Below are 15,000 nucleotides of genomic sequence, written 5' to 3' on the forward strand. Positions count from 1 at the left end.
CCTCTCTCTCCCTCTCTCTCTCTCCCTCTCTCTCTCTCTCTCCCTCTCTCTCTCCCTCTCTCTCTCTCTCTCCCTCTCTCTCTCTCTCTCCCTCTCTCCCTCTCTCTCTCCCTCTCTCCCTCTCTCTCTCTCTCTCTCTCTCTCTCTCTCCCTCTCCCTCTCTCCCTCTCTCCCTCTCTCTCTCTCTCTCTCCCTCTCTCTCCCTCTCTCTCTCTCCCTCTCTCTCTCTCTCTCCCTCTCTCTCTCCCTCTCTCTCCCTCTCTCTCTCTCTCTCTCTCTCTCTGTCCCTCTCTCTCCCTCTCTCCCTCTCTCTCTCCCTCTCTCTCTCTCTCTCTCTCCCTCTCTGTCCCTCTCTCTCCCTCTCTCCCTCTCTCTCTCCCTCTCTCCCTCTCTCTCTCTCTCTCTCTCTCTCTCCCTCTCTCTCTCCCTCTCTCCCTCTCTCTCTCTCTCTGTCCCTCTCTCTCCCTCTCTCCCTCTCTCTCTCCCTCTCTCTCTCTCTCTCTCTCCCTCTCTGTCCCTCTCTCTCCCTCTCTCCCTCTCTCTCTCCCTCTCTCCCTCTCTCTCTCTCTCTCTCTCTCTCTCTCCCTCTCCCTCTCTCCCTCTCTCCCTCTCTCCCTCTCTTCCTCTCCCTTGCTCTCTCCCTTCCCTCTGGTGTGCGGGTGTTTGGGGATGACGCGCGCGGTCACCGCGGGCTCCCGCGCGCACATAAAAGACGGGCCGGTCCCGCTGGTGCCACTGGACGCGACACGAGCGCGGCGCCGCAACCGGAGACGCGCAAACGCTCCAAAGAAGCCGCGCGGCCACCAACACGACCACTTCTTTTTATCTTATCTTTTCCTCTTTTTTGGACTCGAAGACCGGGTGGACACTTGTGACACTTTGCGTGGCAACGCGGGGGGATCTTTTCAAAGCGCGTGTTTTTATTTGCGGCGCGTCCGGAACTGAAGGATCGTTAAAAGCCCATAAAAGAAGCCCAATGTGAGCGGGTCAGGTGCGCGCGAGGATGCAGAAATCGCCCGTGGAAGATGCCAACTTCCTGTCCAAATTCTTCTTTTGGTGAGTCGATCCGAACCGCGGGATGAAGTCGGATGAAGCCGCGCGTTCTTTTCACGGCGCGGGCCAAATGACGCGCGCGTCACGGAGCGCAGTTTAACACCGAGAGTGTCTTAGAATAGAATAAGAAACACATTTTAATCACAAAGCACATGTTGAGTGCAAACCGCGCGTCCGTACAGCACTTTTAGTCCAGTTAAAGCAGGCTGCGTGCCGTACGTAAACGTGCGTAAACGTGCGTAAAGTTCCCCTCAAGCGCCGTTATTACGTTATATTATGTTCTTGGTGGCTATAATATTAAGATATAAACTGTGTAACACTGTATTCGGGATTAAAATTGTTAGTTTTGTCATTGTAGTTAACTTGGCTTCCTTGGCACGGACCGCGACCACGTGCGCCGCATTTGCGTAATTCCCCGTAACGGACGCGTCACTTATATCTCTGCATTTTTGGCTTAATACGTCACGCGCTTGAATCGGTTAACTGCGTCTCACACAGGTTCACTCGAGTTCATCTCACGCACTTTTTACGCACATTTTTCTCATCATCTTTACGCGCGCGCGGGTTTGCGTCGCTCCGTTTGCGCCGTTTGCGTGTTTCTGCGGCTCGTGCGTGTTTTCTGCGGCTCTTGCGGCTCGTGCGGCTCGTGCGGGTTGCGTTTCTCCTTCTGTCCTGTCCTGAGAGATCATGCTTCCGCGCTGACTCTGGAATATAGTTCTCATGTGACCGCGGAAAGGCGCGTTAAACGTGCAGTTTTCATTCAGGCAAAGCCGCATCACCGCCGCTGGAGAAGGAATGACTTGAGATGTAACGGCTTTTCTCTGCTTTACATTTGTCTCCTAATTAGTTTATTTGACATGTTTCGTGGAGTGAGGGAATAAAACGGACACTTTGGGCTCCAGTGGCTGACTTTACCTCCAGATGACGCGCAGATTTGACCGGAACACGTGACACAAATGCGTCAAATGACTAAAAAAAAACGCCTGTGCGCATCAAACTGCTCCAATTACCGTCCAAAATTGTGGCTATTTTAACTTAAATATTGGCTTGATAATATGTGCAGTTGTGTGAATGTCCGCCCCGTCTCTCCGCTCCTCGTCTGGTAGAGGTCACGAGTCACTAACACGAGTCGCTAAATTGAATTCCGTTTAATCCGAAACGGTCAAACCAATTTGTGCGAACATGACGGCGACAAACTCTTGACCTCATTCATTTTATCTGACCGCTCACGCTTCTCATTAAGCGTCTCTTCGGTCATTCTAACTAATGTTCCCGTTTGACTTCGTTAGACCACAATAATTGGCACATTTGACGTCCCAAACTCCGAGTCCGTTCTTTCACTTTACGTGGCTCGAGTTCCTTGTGTTGAATAGTACTTTCAAGACATGTTTACTCCGTTTACTCCGTGTATATTTCACAGTGTTGAAGTACTGGAGCACACGGCGGTTCAGGAAGTACATTTCATTCGTTCATTGTTCACGTAAAAGTTTAGAAAAATGCAAATATTGAGAGTAAAATTCTGCAAAATGTTTGAATGACTTGGAAGTTTATACGGTTTCAGGATCAGGTTTTAAAGAGCTAATGGGAGCTATCGTTAGCGTGTGTAGCCAGTTTAGCGGCTAGCTACAACTGAACATGCAATAGTGCTCTTCTCCCACACGGGGGCGCACCACGTGACCGCTCCGACCAATCAGTCATTTCCTCAGCGAGATGACACTCCCATAGAAGTATATTCACGTGTATTCTGACAGTCCCATAGAAGTATATTCAAGTGTATTCTGACAGTCCCATAGAAGTATATTCAAGTGTATTCTGACAGTCCCATAGAAGTATATTCAAGTGTATTCTGTCAGTCCCATAGAAGTATATTCAAGTGTATTCTGACAGTCCCATAGAAGTATATTCAAGTGTATTCTGACAGTCCCATAGAAGTATATTCAAGTGTATTCTGACAGTCCCATAGAAGTATATTCAAGTGTATTCTGACAGTCCCATAGAAGTATATTCAAGTGTATTCTGACAGTCCCATAGAAGTATATTCAAGTGTATTCTGACAGTCCCATAGAAGTATATTCAAGTGTATTCTGACAGTCCCATAGAAGTATATTCAAGTGTATTCTGTCAGTCCCATAGAAGTATATTCAAGTGTATTCTGTCAGTCCCATAGAAGTATATTCAAGTGTATTCTGACAGTCCCATAGAAGTATATTCAAGTGTATTCTGACAGTCCCATAGAAGTATATTCAAGTGTATTCTGTCAGTCCCATAGAAGTATATTCAAGTGTATTCTGTCAGTCCCATAGAAGTATATTCAAGTGTATTCTGACAGTCCCATAGAAGTATATTCAAGTGTATTCTGACAGTCCCATAGAAGTATATTCAAGTGTATTCTGTCAGTCCCATAGAAGTATATTCAAGTATATTCTGTCAGTCCCATAGAAGTATATTCAAGTGTATTCTGTCAGTCCCATAGAAGTATATTCAAGTGTATTCTGTCAGTCCCATAGAAGTATATTCAAGTGTATTCTGTCAGTCCCATAGAAGTATATTCAAGTGTATTCTGTCAGTCCCATAGAAGTATATTCAAGTGTATTCTGACAGTCCCATAGAAGTATATTCAAGTGTATTCTGACAGTCCCTTAGAAGTATATTCAAGTGTATTCTGACAGTCCCATAGAAGTATATTCAAGTGTATTCTGACAGTCCCATAGAAGTATATTCAAGTGTATTCTGTCAGTCCCTTAGAAGTATATTCAAGTGTATTCTGTCAGTCCCTTAGAAGTATATTCAAGTGTATTCTGTCAGTCCCATAGAAGTATATTCAAGTGTATTCTGACAGTCCCATAGAAGTATATTCAAGTGTATTCTGACAGTCCCATAGAAGTATATTCACGTGTATTCTGTCAGTCCCATAAAAGTATATTCAAGTGTATTCTGTCAGTCCCTTAGAAGTATATTCAAGTGTATTCTGTCAGTCCCATAGAAGTATATTCAAGTGTATTCTGACAGTCCCATAGAAGTATATTCAAGTGTATTCTGACTCTCCCATAGAAGTATATTCAAGTGTATTCTGACAGTCCCATAGAAGTATATTCACGTGTATTCTGACAGTCCCATAGAAGTATATTCAAGTGTATTCTGTCAGTCCCATAGAAGTATATTCAAGTGTATTCTGACAGTCCCATAGAAGTATATTCAAGTGTATTCTGTCAGTCCCATAGAAGTATATTCAAGTGTATTCTGACAGTCCCATAGAAGTATATTCAAGTGTATTCTGACAGTCCCATAGAAGTATATTCAAGTGTATTCTGTCAGTCCCATAGAAGTATATTCAAGTGTATTCTGTCAGTCCCTTAGAAGTATATTCAAGTGTATTCTGACAGTCCCATAGAAGTATATTCAAGTGTATTCTGTCAGTCCCATAGAAGTATATTCAAGTGTATTCTGACTCTCCCATAGAAGTATATTCACGTGTATTCTGACAGTCCCATAGAAGTATATTCAAGTGTATTCTGTCAGTCCCATAGAAGTATATTCAAGTGTATTCTGACAGTCCCATAGAAGTATATTCAAGTGTATTCTGTCAGTCCCATAAAAGTATATTCAAGTGTATTCTGTCAGTCCCTTAGAAGTATATTCAAGTGTATTCTGACAGTCCCATAGAAGTATATTCAAGTGTATTCTGTCAGTCCCATAGAAGTATATTCAAGTGTATTCTGACTCTCCCATAGAAGTATATTCAAGTGTATTCTGACAGTCCCATAGAAGTATATTCACGTGTATTCTGACAGTCCCATAGAAGTATATTCAAGTGTATTCTGTCAGTCCCATAGAAGTATATTCAAGTGTATTCTGACAGTCCCATAGAAGTATATTCAAGTGTATTCTGTCAGTCCCATAGAAGTATATTCAAGTGTATTCTGACAGTCCCATAGAAGTATATTCAAGTGTATTCTGACAGTCCCATAGAAGTATATTCAAGTGTATTCTGTCAGTCCCATAGAAGTATATTCAAGTGTATTCTGTCAGTCCCTTAGAAGTATATTCAAGTGTATTCTGACAGTCCCATAGAAGTATATTCAAGTGTATTCTGTCAGTCCCATAGAAGTATATTCAAGTGTATTCTGACTCTCCCATAGAAGTATATTCACGTGTATTCTGACAGTCCCATAGAAGTATATTCAAGTGTATTCTGTCAGTCCCATAGAAGTATATTCAAGTGTATTCTGACAGTCCCATAGAAGTATATTCAAGTGTATTCTGTCAGTCCCATAGAAGTATATTCAAGTGTATTCTGACAGTCCCATAGAAGTATATTCAAGTGTATTCTGACAGTCCCATAGAAGTATATTCAAGTGTATTCTGACAGTCCCATAGAAGTATATTCAAGTGTATTCTGTCAGTCCCATAGAAGTATATTCACGTGTATTCTGACAGTCCCTTAGAAGTATATTCAAGTGTATTCTGACAGTCCCATAGAAGTATATTCAAGTGTATTCTGGCAGTCCCATAGAAGTATATTCAAGTGTATTCTGTCAGTCCCATAGAAGTATATTCAAGTATATTCTGTCAGTCCCATAGAAGTATATTCAAGTGTATTCTGACAGTCCCATAGAAGTATTTTCAAGTGTATTCTGACAGTCCCATAGAAGTATATTCAAGTGTATTCTGACAGTCCCATAGAAGTATATTCAAGTGTATTCTGTCAGTCCCATAGAAGTATATTCAAGTATATTCTGTCAGTCCCATAGAAGTATATTCAAGTGTATTCTGTCAGTCCCATAGAAGTATATTCAAGTGTATTCTGTCAGTCCCATAGAAGTATATTCAAGTGTATTCTGTCAGTCCCATAGAAGTATATTCAAGTGTATTCTGTCAGTCCCATAGAAGTATATTCAAGTGTATTCTGACAGTCCCATAGAAGTATATTCAAGTGTATTCTGACAGTCCCTTAGAAGTATATTCAAGTGTATTCTGACAGTCCCATAGAAGTATATTCAAGTGTATTCTGACAGTCCCATAGAAGTATATTCAAGTGTATTCTGTCAGTCCCATAAAAGTATATTCAAGTGTATTCTGTCAGTCCCTTAGAAGTATATTCAAGTGTATTCTGTCAGTCCCATAGAAGTATATTCAAGTGTATTCTGACAGTCCCATAGAAGTATATTCAAGTGTATTCTGACAGTCTCATAGAAGTATATTCACGTGTATTCTGACAGTCCCATAGAAGTATATTCAAGTGTATTCTGTCAGTCCCATAAAAGTATATTCACGTGTATTCTGACAGTCCCATAGAAGTATATTCAAGTGTATTCTGTCAGTCCCATAAAAGTATATTCAAGTGTATTCTGTCAGTCCCTTAGAAGTATATTCAAGTGTATTCTGACAGTCCCATAGAAGTATATTCAAGTGTATTCTGACAGTCCCATAGAAGTATATTCACGTGTATTCTGACAGTCCCATAGAAGTATATTCAAGTGTATTCTGTCAGTCCCATAGAAGTATATTCAAGTGTATTCTGACAGTCCCATAGAAGTATATTCAAGTGTATTCTGTCAGTCCCATAGAAGTATATTCAAGTGTATTCTGACAGTCCCATAGAAGTATATTCAAGTGTATTCTGTCAGTCCCATAGAAGTATATTCAAGTGTATTCTGTCAGTCCCTTAGAAGTATATTCAAGTGTATTCTGACAGTCCCATAGAAGTATATTCAAGTGTATTCTGTCAGTCCCATAGAAGTATATTCAAGTGTATTCTGACTCTCCCATAGAAGTATATTCACGTGTATTCTGACAGTCCCATAGAAGTATATTCAAGTGTATTCTGTCAGTCCCATAGAAGTATATTCAAGTGTATTCTGACAGTCCCATAGAAGTATATTCAAGTGTATTCTGTCAGTCCCATAGAAGTATATTCAAGTGTATTCTGTCAGTCCCATAGAAGTATATTCAAGTGTATTCTGACAGTCCCATAGAAGTATATTCAAGTGTATTCTGACAGTCCCATAGAAGTATATTCACGTGTATTCTGTCAGTCCCATAGAAGTATATTCAAGTGTATTCTGACAGTCCCATAAAAGTATATTCACGTGTATTCTGACAGTCCCATAGAAGTATATTCACGTGTATTCTGACAGTCCCATAGAAGTATATTCACGTGTATTCTGACAGTCCCATAGAAGTATATTCACGTGTATTCTGACAGTCCCATAGAAGTATATTCAAGTGTATTCTGACAGTCCCATAGAAGTATATTCACGTGTATTCTGACAGTCCCATAGAAGTATATTCACGTGTATTCTGACAGTCCCATAGAAGTATATTCACGTGTATTCTGACAGTCCCATAGCAGTATATTGGAGTATTGAATGCTGTTGCCGTGTGTTTCAGGTGGACGTCTCCGCTGCTCAGAAAAGGCTTCCGGAAGAAGCTGGAGCTCACAGACGTGTACAAAGCCCCGTCGTTTGATCATGCAGACAACCTGTCCGAGAAGCTGGAGAGGTGCTTTTTACACTTTCATTAACAAAACATACATAAAACCAACCGACCTATGCACAGACAGAGAAAAGGAAGAAGAAGAAATATATGTATACCGGTATATACAGTGAGGAAAGTGAGTATTTGAACGTCCTGCGATTTTGCAAGTTCTCCTACTTAGAAATGATGGAGGGTCTGACGTTTTCATCGTCGGCGCGTTTCCACTGTGAGAGACACTATAAACAAAACATTGGTAATCACATTGTATGATTTTTAATTCATTTGTTTGTATGTTATTGCTGCAAATAAGTATAAGTATGACCTCCGTCCTTAATCATCAGAGCAGTTTGTGTCGTCCATTATTGTGTGATTGCCTTCTTCCCGGCGTCCTTAGAAGCACGTTCTGAATTTATCCATCCATTATATCCACGGCGGAAGTTTTGAGGCCTAAATACGTTGTTCCAAATGGAGAGGTACTTTTTACACTTTTGTACTGTACGCAAATACTGGAGGCAAAGTTACCCAAGGACACAACAACACAGTGCAGCAGCTGACATGGCCTTAGATCTGTATAGGGATGATATAGAAACTGACACAATATGTCTAAAGCAGCATTATTCTCCAAATGTGCAAACAATATCATTAAAAACATGAGCTGCAATAGATAAATAATAGAAGGAAAGACTGTAATTGCTTGTTTGTGTCTTTAATGAGTCAAACAAGTTATTCATTCAAACGTTCTCCGCAGAAATCTTATTGTGGGGCAGAAAAAATACCCACTAAGATCAGACAAAGTAATTAAACAAAAAGTGATTATAGTACTTATTGTTACAGGACAGCCTTTGTTTCTTTAGTTCGACAGGGGAAATATGAAAGTGAAAATCCACAAATGTAATTTAGTGAGTAGATCTTTGAACTAAAAATGGGTACGACATGAATCCATCCCTTTGTTTATGCCACAGACTTAATTTGATTCTTTACTCATCCTGTGTTCTCTCTGGTCCGGCTCTGTTTTTGTTTATGAATTTATTTTATTATTTATTTTATTAATTTATTTTACATTTTTTAAATTTGTTGTTTTATTCACAATTTTCCACATTCAGTCTGATTTAGCCTTGATTTACTGTTGTCAAGTTTATTTTTGTTTATTTGTTTACTTATTGTTTTATTCTGTTGTTGTTATTGTTTTGTATTCTTTATTATGAAATGAAAAAGGCAAATTTTATTCACAATTTTCCCGACTCATTCTGAATTAGCCTTTATTTTTGTCGGGTTTGCATCTCTTTTTATTTGAATATAACTTTATTTTTATAATTATTAATTTATTTTAATTATTATTATTATTATTATTATTGACTAAACTGTGACCAGTAGACTATATATACTAAGTATCTGGACTAAACAGACAAAGACATTATTAAAGGGCGGCAGTAGCTCAGTGGTAGAGTGCTTGTCTTCCCGCAGGTTGGCGGTGCGATCGCAGCTGCCTCATGTGAATACTGCCGTTGTGTCCTTGGGCAAGACACTTAACTGAACTCGCCCCCCCAGTGTCTGCGAACATCTGGGGTGTGATGGGGTGTGTGAATGGGTGACTGGTTCCTTGATGTAAAGCGCTTTGAGTACCTTGACGGTAGAAAAGCGCTATATAAATGTGACCATTTACCATTTAAATCCAAAAATGTAATAAACAATTCCATATGTTCCTCAATAATACACTTTATTTGTGAATATTCTCTATCCAGAAGCCTTTAGCCATCAAAATGCAACCTTTTATTTGATTCAAAATGCCTTTAAAAAGCCTAAACGTACAATAGAAATAATGTTTGGCTCATTTACTACTAAAATAATCATCAGTTGCAGCACTGGTCTAAAAGAATATTTAAATATTGTAGTAATATCACATTATGGCATTACATTTGATTCCATACTGCTCATTTTACCGGCTTCAATCGGCTTTTATAATATCCTTAAACTGAATAGAATCTACCACAGATTCTCACGTTGAAGTGTGTGTTATATTTGTACTCCACACGTGGCCTTTAGAGCTGTTTACTGTCTGCGGGCGCTAAAATATGGGCCGCCATTTTCTCTGTGTTTCCAAACAAACACGCTGCAGGGGACAGCGAGACCAGAACATGTCTGTGTGAGCGCTTGGATCACGTGACCCGGTTTAGTCCCTGTTTAGTCCCCGTTTAGTCCTCTTTCAGTCCCGGTTTAGTCCTTGTTTGGTCCCAGTTTAGTCCCGGTTGAGTCTCCGTTTAGTCCCAGTTTAGTCCCCGTTTAGTCCCGGTTTAGTCCTCTTTATGTCCCGGTTTAGTCCTGGTTTAGTCCCGGTTTAGTCCCGGTTTAGTCCCATTTAGTCCCTGTTTAGTCCCCGTTTAGTCCCGTTTAGTCCCGGTTAAGTCCCGGTTCAGTCTCCGTTTAGTCCCAGTTTAGTCCCGGTTTAGTCCTGGTTTAGTCCCGTTTAGTCCTGGTTCAGTCCCGGTTTAGTCCCGGTTTAGTCCTGTTTTTTCAGCCCTCGTTTAGTCCCGGTTTAGTCCTGGTTTAGTCCTGGTTTAATCCCCATTTAGTCCCTGTTTTAGTCCCGATTTAGTCCCATTTTAGTCCTGGTTTAGTCCCCGTTTAGTCCTGGTTTAGTCCCGGTTTAGTCCCTGTTTAATCCTGGTTTTGTCCTGGTTTAGTCCTGGTTTAGTCTTGGTTTAGTCCTGGTTTAGTCCCCGTTTAGTCCCTGTTTACTCCTCGTTTAGTCCTGGTTTAGTCCCGGTTCAGTCCCCGTTTAGTCCTGGTTCAGTCCCCGTTTAGTCCCGGTTTAGTCCCGGTTTAGTCCTGGTTTAGTCCCCATTTAGTCCCGGTTTAGTCCTGTTTTTTCAGACCTCGTTTAGTCCCGGTTTAGTCCTGGTTTAATCCCTGTTTAGTCCTGGTTTAGTCCCGATTTAGTCCCCGTTTAGTCCTGGTTTAGTCCCTGTTTAGTCCTGGTTTAGTCCCGGTTTTGTCCCTGTTTAGTCCCCGTTTAGTTCCTGTTTAATCCTGGTTTTGTCCTGGTTTAGTCTTGGTTTAGTCCTGGTTTAGTCCTCGTTTAGTCCCTGTTTAGTCCCCGTTTACTCCTCGTTTACTCCTTGTTTACTCCTCGTTCAGTCCTCGTTCAGTCCCCGTTTAGTCCCCGTTTAGTCCCCGTTTTGTCCTCGTTTAGTCCCTGTTTAGTCCCAGTTTTGTCCCTGTTTAGTCCCCGTTTAGTTCCTGTTTAATCCTGGTTTTGTCCTGGTTTTGTCCTGGTTTAGTCTTGGTTTAGTCCTGGTTTAGTCCTCGTTTAGTCCCTGTTTAGTCCCCGTTTGCTCCTCGTTTACTCCTTGTTTACTCCTCGTTCAGTCCCCGTTTAGTCCCCGTTTAGTCCCCGTTTTGTCCTCGTTTAGTCCCTGTTTAGTCCCGGTTTAGTCCCTGTTTAGTCCCGGTTTAGTCCCTGTTTAGTCCTTTAAAGTGAGAAGCAAGAAAACGTGAGTCACAGCGACTTCCTGAACGTTACAGTGAGAACACAAATCACACACAGTTTATTACAGTAGACGTAATATATCATTTTACAAGCTTTATTTTTTTATTCTTGGTTTGTACCTGGAAAGAAGACGTTACTTCTTATTCTAGTTTAGAGCTGCAACTAACAATTATTTTTGTAATAGGTAACTGTAGCGATTAGTACTTTTATTATCGGATTCGTTGTTACGGCCGGTGAATAAAGATTTGTTCAAAATGTGTCATCGGTGTGCGACATAGAGACAGTTTAAACCAGGGTTGTGCTAAATAAAGGTGTTTTATGGTGTTATTGTGTGTCAGATCAGAACTGTTGTGTCGTTTATGTGGAGTTTGGCTCTTGTTTACAGTCTGGTTGCTATGGTAACAGCTGTGGAATCACCTCTACCTGTGTCATATCTGTGCTCGTGTCCAACCAGGAAGTACAATTATGGTATAAACTTTACACACGGGAAAAATGTTGAGTCAAATCTGAAATATAATTATGATTTAGTCAAACGTGTTGTATAGAAGACTTTAAGTAGATTTTTATACGTGATACTTTTACTTTTTTAGCTTAATTTTACTTAAATAACCAAATGTTGTAGAGTAATTCTTCTATCTCTGGTTATAATGAGCCTCATATGTTGCTATGTTACTTTTTCAACACGCTACAGCTCAAATATCATTGTACTACAAAAAATTAACACTAAATCTGCTCTAGCGCAAATAAAACGCACATAAATACAGAGTTCCGAAATATCCCGTATTTTTTCTGGACTATAAGTCGCACCTTTTTTCATAGTTTTGGCTGGGGTGCGACTTATACTTATATTTACACTTATATACTTATACGTGAGATTATCTCTTATATTCACACTTGCAACCGCATTTCCTACGGCGACTTATATGTTTTTTACTTCTCTATTAAGCATTTTTTGGCTGGTGCGACTTATACTCCAGTGAGACTTATATATGTTTTTTTCCTCTATTAAGCATTTTTTTTGGCTGGTGCGACTTATACTCAGAAAATACGGTAATGCTCCGTTCTCTCATTTATTGAATTTGCTGATGTTTTCTTGGATTCTGCGGTGTGTTTCTTTCTTACATTGTGTCCTGGTTTAGCCTCCGTATCTCTCGGTGACGCCCGGTGCCAACTCTTCACCGTAGAAACCAGTTGCATTCTGACCTTTACGCCGGGACCACCGCGCTGAATGGACCACCGCGCGGGGCCGTTTGTCTTAACGCCGCCGCGCCGTGCATTCTGGGAAACTGAACTTTAAATTCTTCTTCTTCTCGTTCTTCTTCTTTTGGCTCGAAAACAGAGAGATCCGTCACGGGGACAATGGGGCCGGGTCCCGTTCGGCGTGAAGTGAATGGGTCATGAGTCACTGCGGAGGGGCGGCGGGGGGGCGGCGGGGGGCGGGGCCTCGCTACACAACAAGCGGTTTAATCACGGACGCCATCGAGATCGTACAGCCAAGCGGAGCTGCGTAAGAGATTAGAGCTCCAGCTAATGATTATTTTAGTGACAAACCATTATATTTATTGTCAAACGAGACTTTTTAAATAAATGATCAGCAAAAATAAAGGATTAATTCGACTACTCTTGACTAGAATATGTGAAAAATAATTGTAGTTGTGTTGTTTATTGTCGTACTTGTCGTATCTGGACTAAACAGACTCTAAAATGTGAACAAAAGACCTTTTTAAATCACAAAGACAGCGAAAAAGAGTACCGTATGTTCTGGACTATAAGTTGCACCTTTTTTCATAGTTTTGCCCGGGGTGCTACTTATACTTATATACTTATACTTATATACTTATACTCCGGAGCGACGTATATGTGATATTATTTGTTATTTTCACACTTGCAACCGCATTTCATACTCCAGTGCGACTTATTTTGTTGTTTTTTTCTTCGCATTTTTTGGCTCATACTCTGGTGCAACTTATAGTCTAGAAAATACAGTAAACCATTTTAGATTATACACTTTAATAATAAGTAAATAATCTAGGAGCCTTCATTCAGTCACCATATTTCAACCTTTATTTGGCTAATTATAGTCACGATTTGTCGATTAATCGTTACAAACTGATTCTACGACATAAATGATAGAAATGCAAGTTTAAAGTGGCTTGAATTAAACATATGAATCAATCTTGATGTTTATTTGTTGTAAATACAGTATATGTGTGTTTCTAGTTTACTTGTGTCACCGTGCAGCCTTAAGCCGGCGGCAGCAGCGTTTACAGGTCAGATCTGTGGAAAGGCCCTGCTCATGTTTCTTCCTCTTCAGGGAGTGGGATCGGGAGGTGGTCTCGGCCAAGAAGCCTCGGCTGCTCCGAGCTCTGGCCCGGTGTTTCATCGGCCCCTTCGTCTTCTTCGGGATCCTCCTCTACCTCGGGGTGAGTCCCTCACTGTGCACGGGCCAATGGGGTAACAGCACCGCATGCATGGGCCAATGGGGTAACAGCACCGCATGCATGGGCCAATGGGGTAACAGCACCGACATACATGGACCATTGGTGTAACAGCACCGACATTCATGGACCAATGGGGTAACAGCACCGACATTCATTCACAATAATAACTGATTCATGATGAATTTAAGCGGGTTCATAATAAACGAGCGTTGGTCTGAAGTAAACAGCGACCTCGTGGTTCTCAGGAGGCCTCAAAGACCGTGCAGCCGCAGCTCTTGGGTCGAATCATCGCCTCGTTCGACCCGTTCCACGCCGCCGAGCGCCAGCAGGGGTACTACCTCGCCCTGGGGCTCTGCCTGCTGTTCGTGGCCCGGTTCATGCTGCTTCAACCCGCCATCTTCGGCCTGCACCACCTGGGCATGCAGATCCGGATCGCCCTCTTCAGCCTGATCTACAAGAAGGTACCGCAACATGCTCCTAGTACTCTGGGCACCAAGTATCTGAAGATTTACCGTATTTACCGGACTATAAGCTGCACCTTTTTTCATAGTTTTGGCCGGGGTGCGACTTGTATGTGATATTAGTCGTTATTTTCACACTGGCAACCACAAGAGGGCGCTCTAGGCTCTAAGCGACGCAGAAGAAGAATCTGCACTTCCTCTGGAGTTTGTGGAGTTGTTTAGAAGTGACACAGAGGAAGAAGAATTCAATGGATTTAGTGATTTGGGGTAAAACTGATGCTTTGCTAAACTTGTTAGCATGTTCTTTATGCTATAGTTATCTGAATAACTGTTCATATGTTACGTTAACATACCAGACACTTACCACAGTTCTGTCTGTGCCTCATGTAGCTGAAGGTGTTAGCGTTAGCGCACGTCATGTGGCTGAAGGTGTTAGCGTTAGCATACGTCATGTAGCTGAAGGTGTTAGCGTTAGCATACGTCATGTAGCTGAAGGTGTTAGCGTTAGCATACGTCATGTAGCTGCAGGTGTTAGCGTTAGCATTCGTCTTGTAGCTGAAGGTGTTAGCGTTAGCATACGTACACCTATTCACCATTATTCTCTCATCTGTTATTATTTTAAACTGCATTTTAAGATGAAATATCTGTTCTTGGTCCTGGATTTTATCAAATAAATTTCCCCCAAAAATGCGATATATGTTTTTTTTCGTCTCTATTGTGCGTTTTTTGGCTGGTGCGACTTATACTCCGGGAAATACGGTACTCTGGCTGTGTAAGTTGAGCCGTGGTCAGCGTGGACATGTTCTCTTTGTATCTTTGTGAGGAACAAAACAAAACAACTCTTATCGGTCGTAGATAAGATACAGTCGCTACATGACCTGAGTCACGGCAAATACACGCTTTATGAAATATTATTACATTCACTCTGATCTCAGGATATCGTCTCTGTATGAGCTTATTCTACAGTCCAGAGGCTCTCGGCCAATCAGAATGCGGGCTCTTTGCGACACGCCCACACTCGCTCTCTCTCCCCAGTGGCAGAGTCGTTATATATCGTGCTTATTATGAAGTGCTTAGAGCC

General features: G+C 41.5%; 1 protein-coding gene across 2 annotated transcripts in view; it reads left to right on the forward strand.

Annotated features, from left to right (window-relative positions):
* Positions 1-913: 913 nt before the first annotated feature.
* The window catches only part of cftr (CF transmembrane conductance regulator), a 93,615-nt gene continuing 79,528 nt past the window's right edge, over positions 914-15,000 (forward strand). For both annotated transcript variants that reach the window (XM_072435274.1, XM_072435275.1), the window contains exons 1-4: positions 914-1,056; positions 7,444-7,554; positions 13,332-13,440; positions 13,704-13,919. In XM_072435274.1, the coding sequence (XP_072291375.1) occupies positions 1,004-1,056; positions 7,444-7,554; positions 13,332-13,440; positions 13,704-13,919 (489 nt within the window). In that variant the 5' untranslated portion in view covers positions 914-1,003. The remainder of the gene's footprint in view (positions 1,057-7,443; positions 7,555-13,331; positions 13,441-13,703; positions 13,920-15,000) is intronic.

The sequence above is a fragment of the Eucyclogobius newberryi genome, unplaced genomic scaffold (genome assembly GCF_026437365.1).
Source record: "Eucyclogobius newberryi isolate DKJ021-1_F unplaced genomic scaffold, fEucNew1.0.hap1 SCAF_7, whole genome shotgun sequence".
NCBI lineage: Eukaryota > Metazoa > Chordata > Actinopteri > Gobiiformes > Gobiidae > Eucyclogobius > Eucyclogobius newberryi.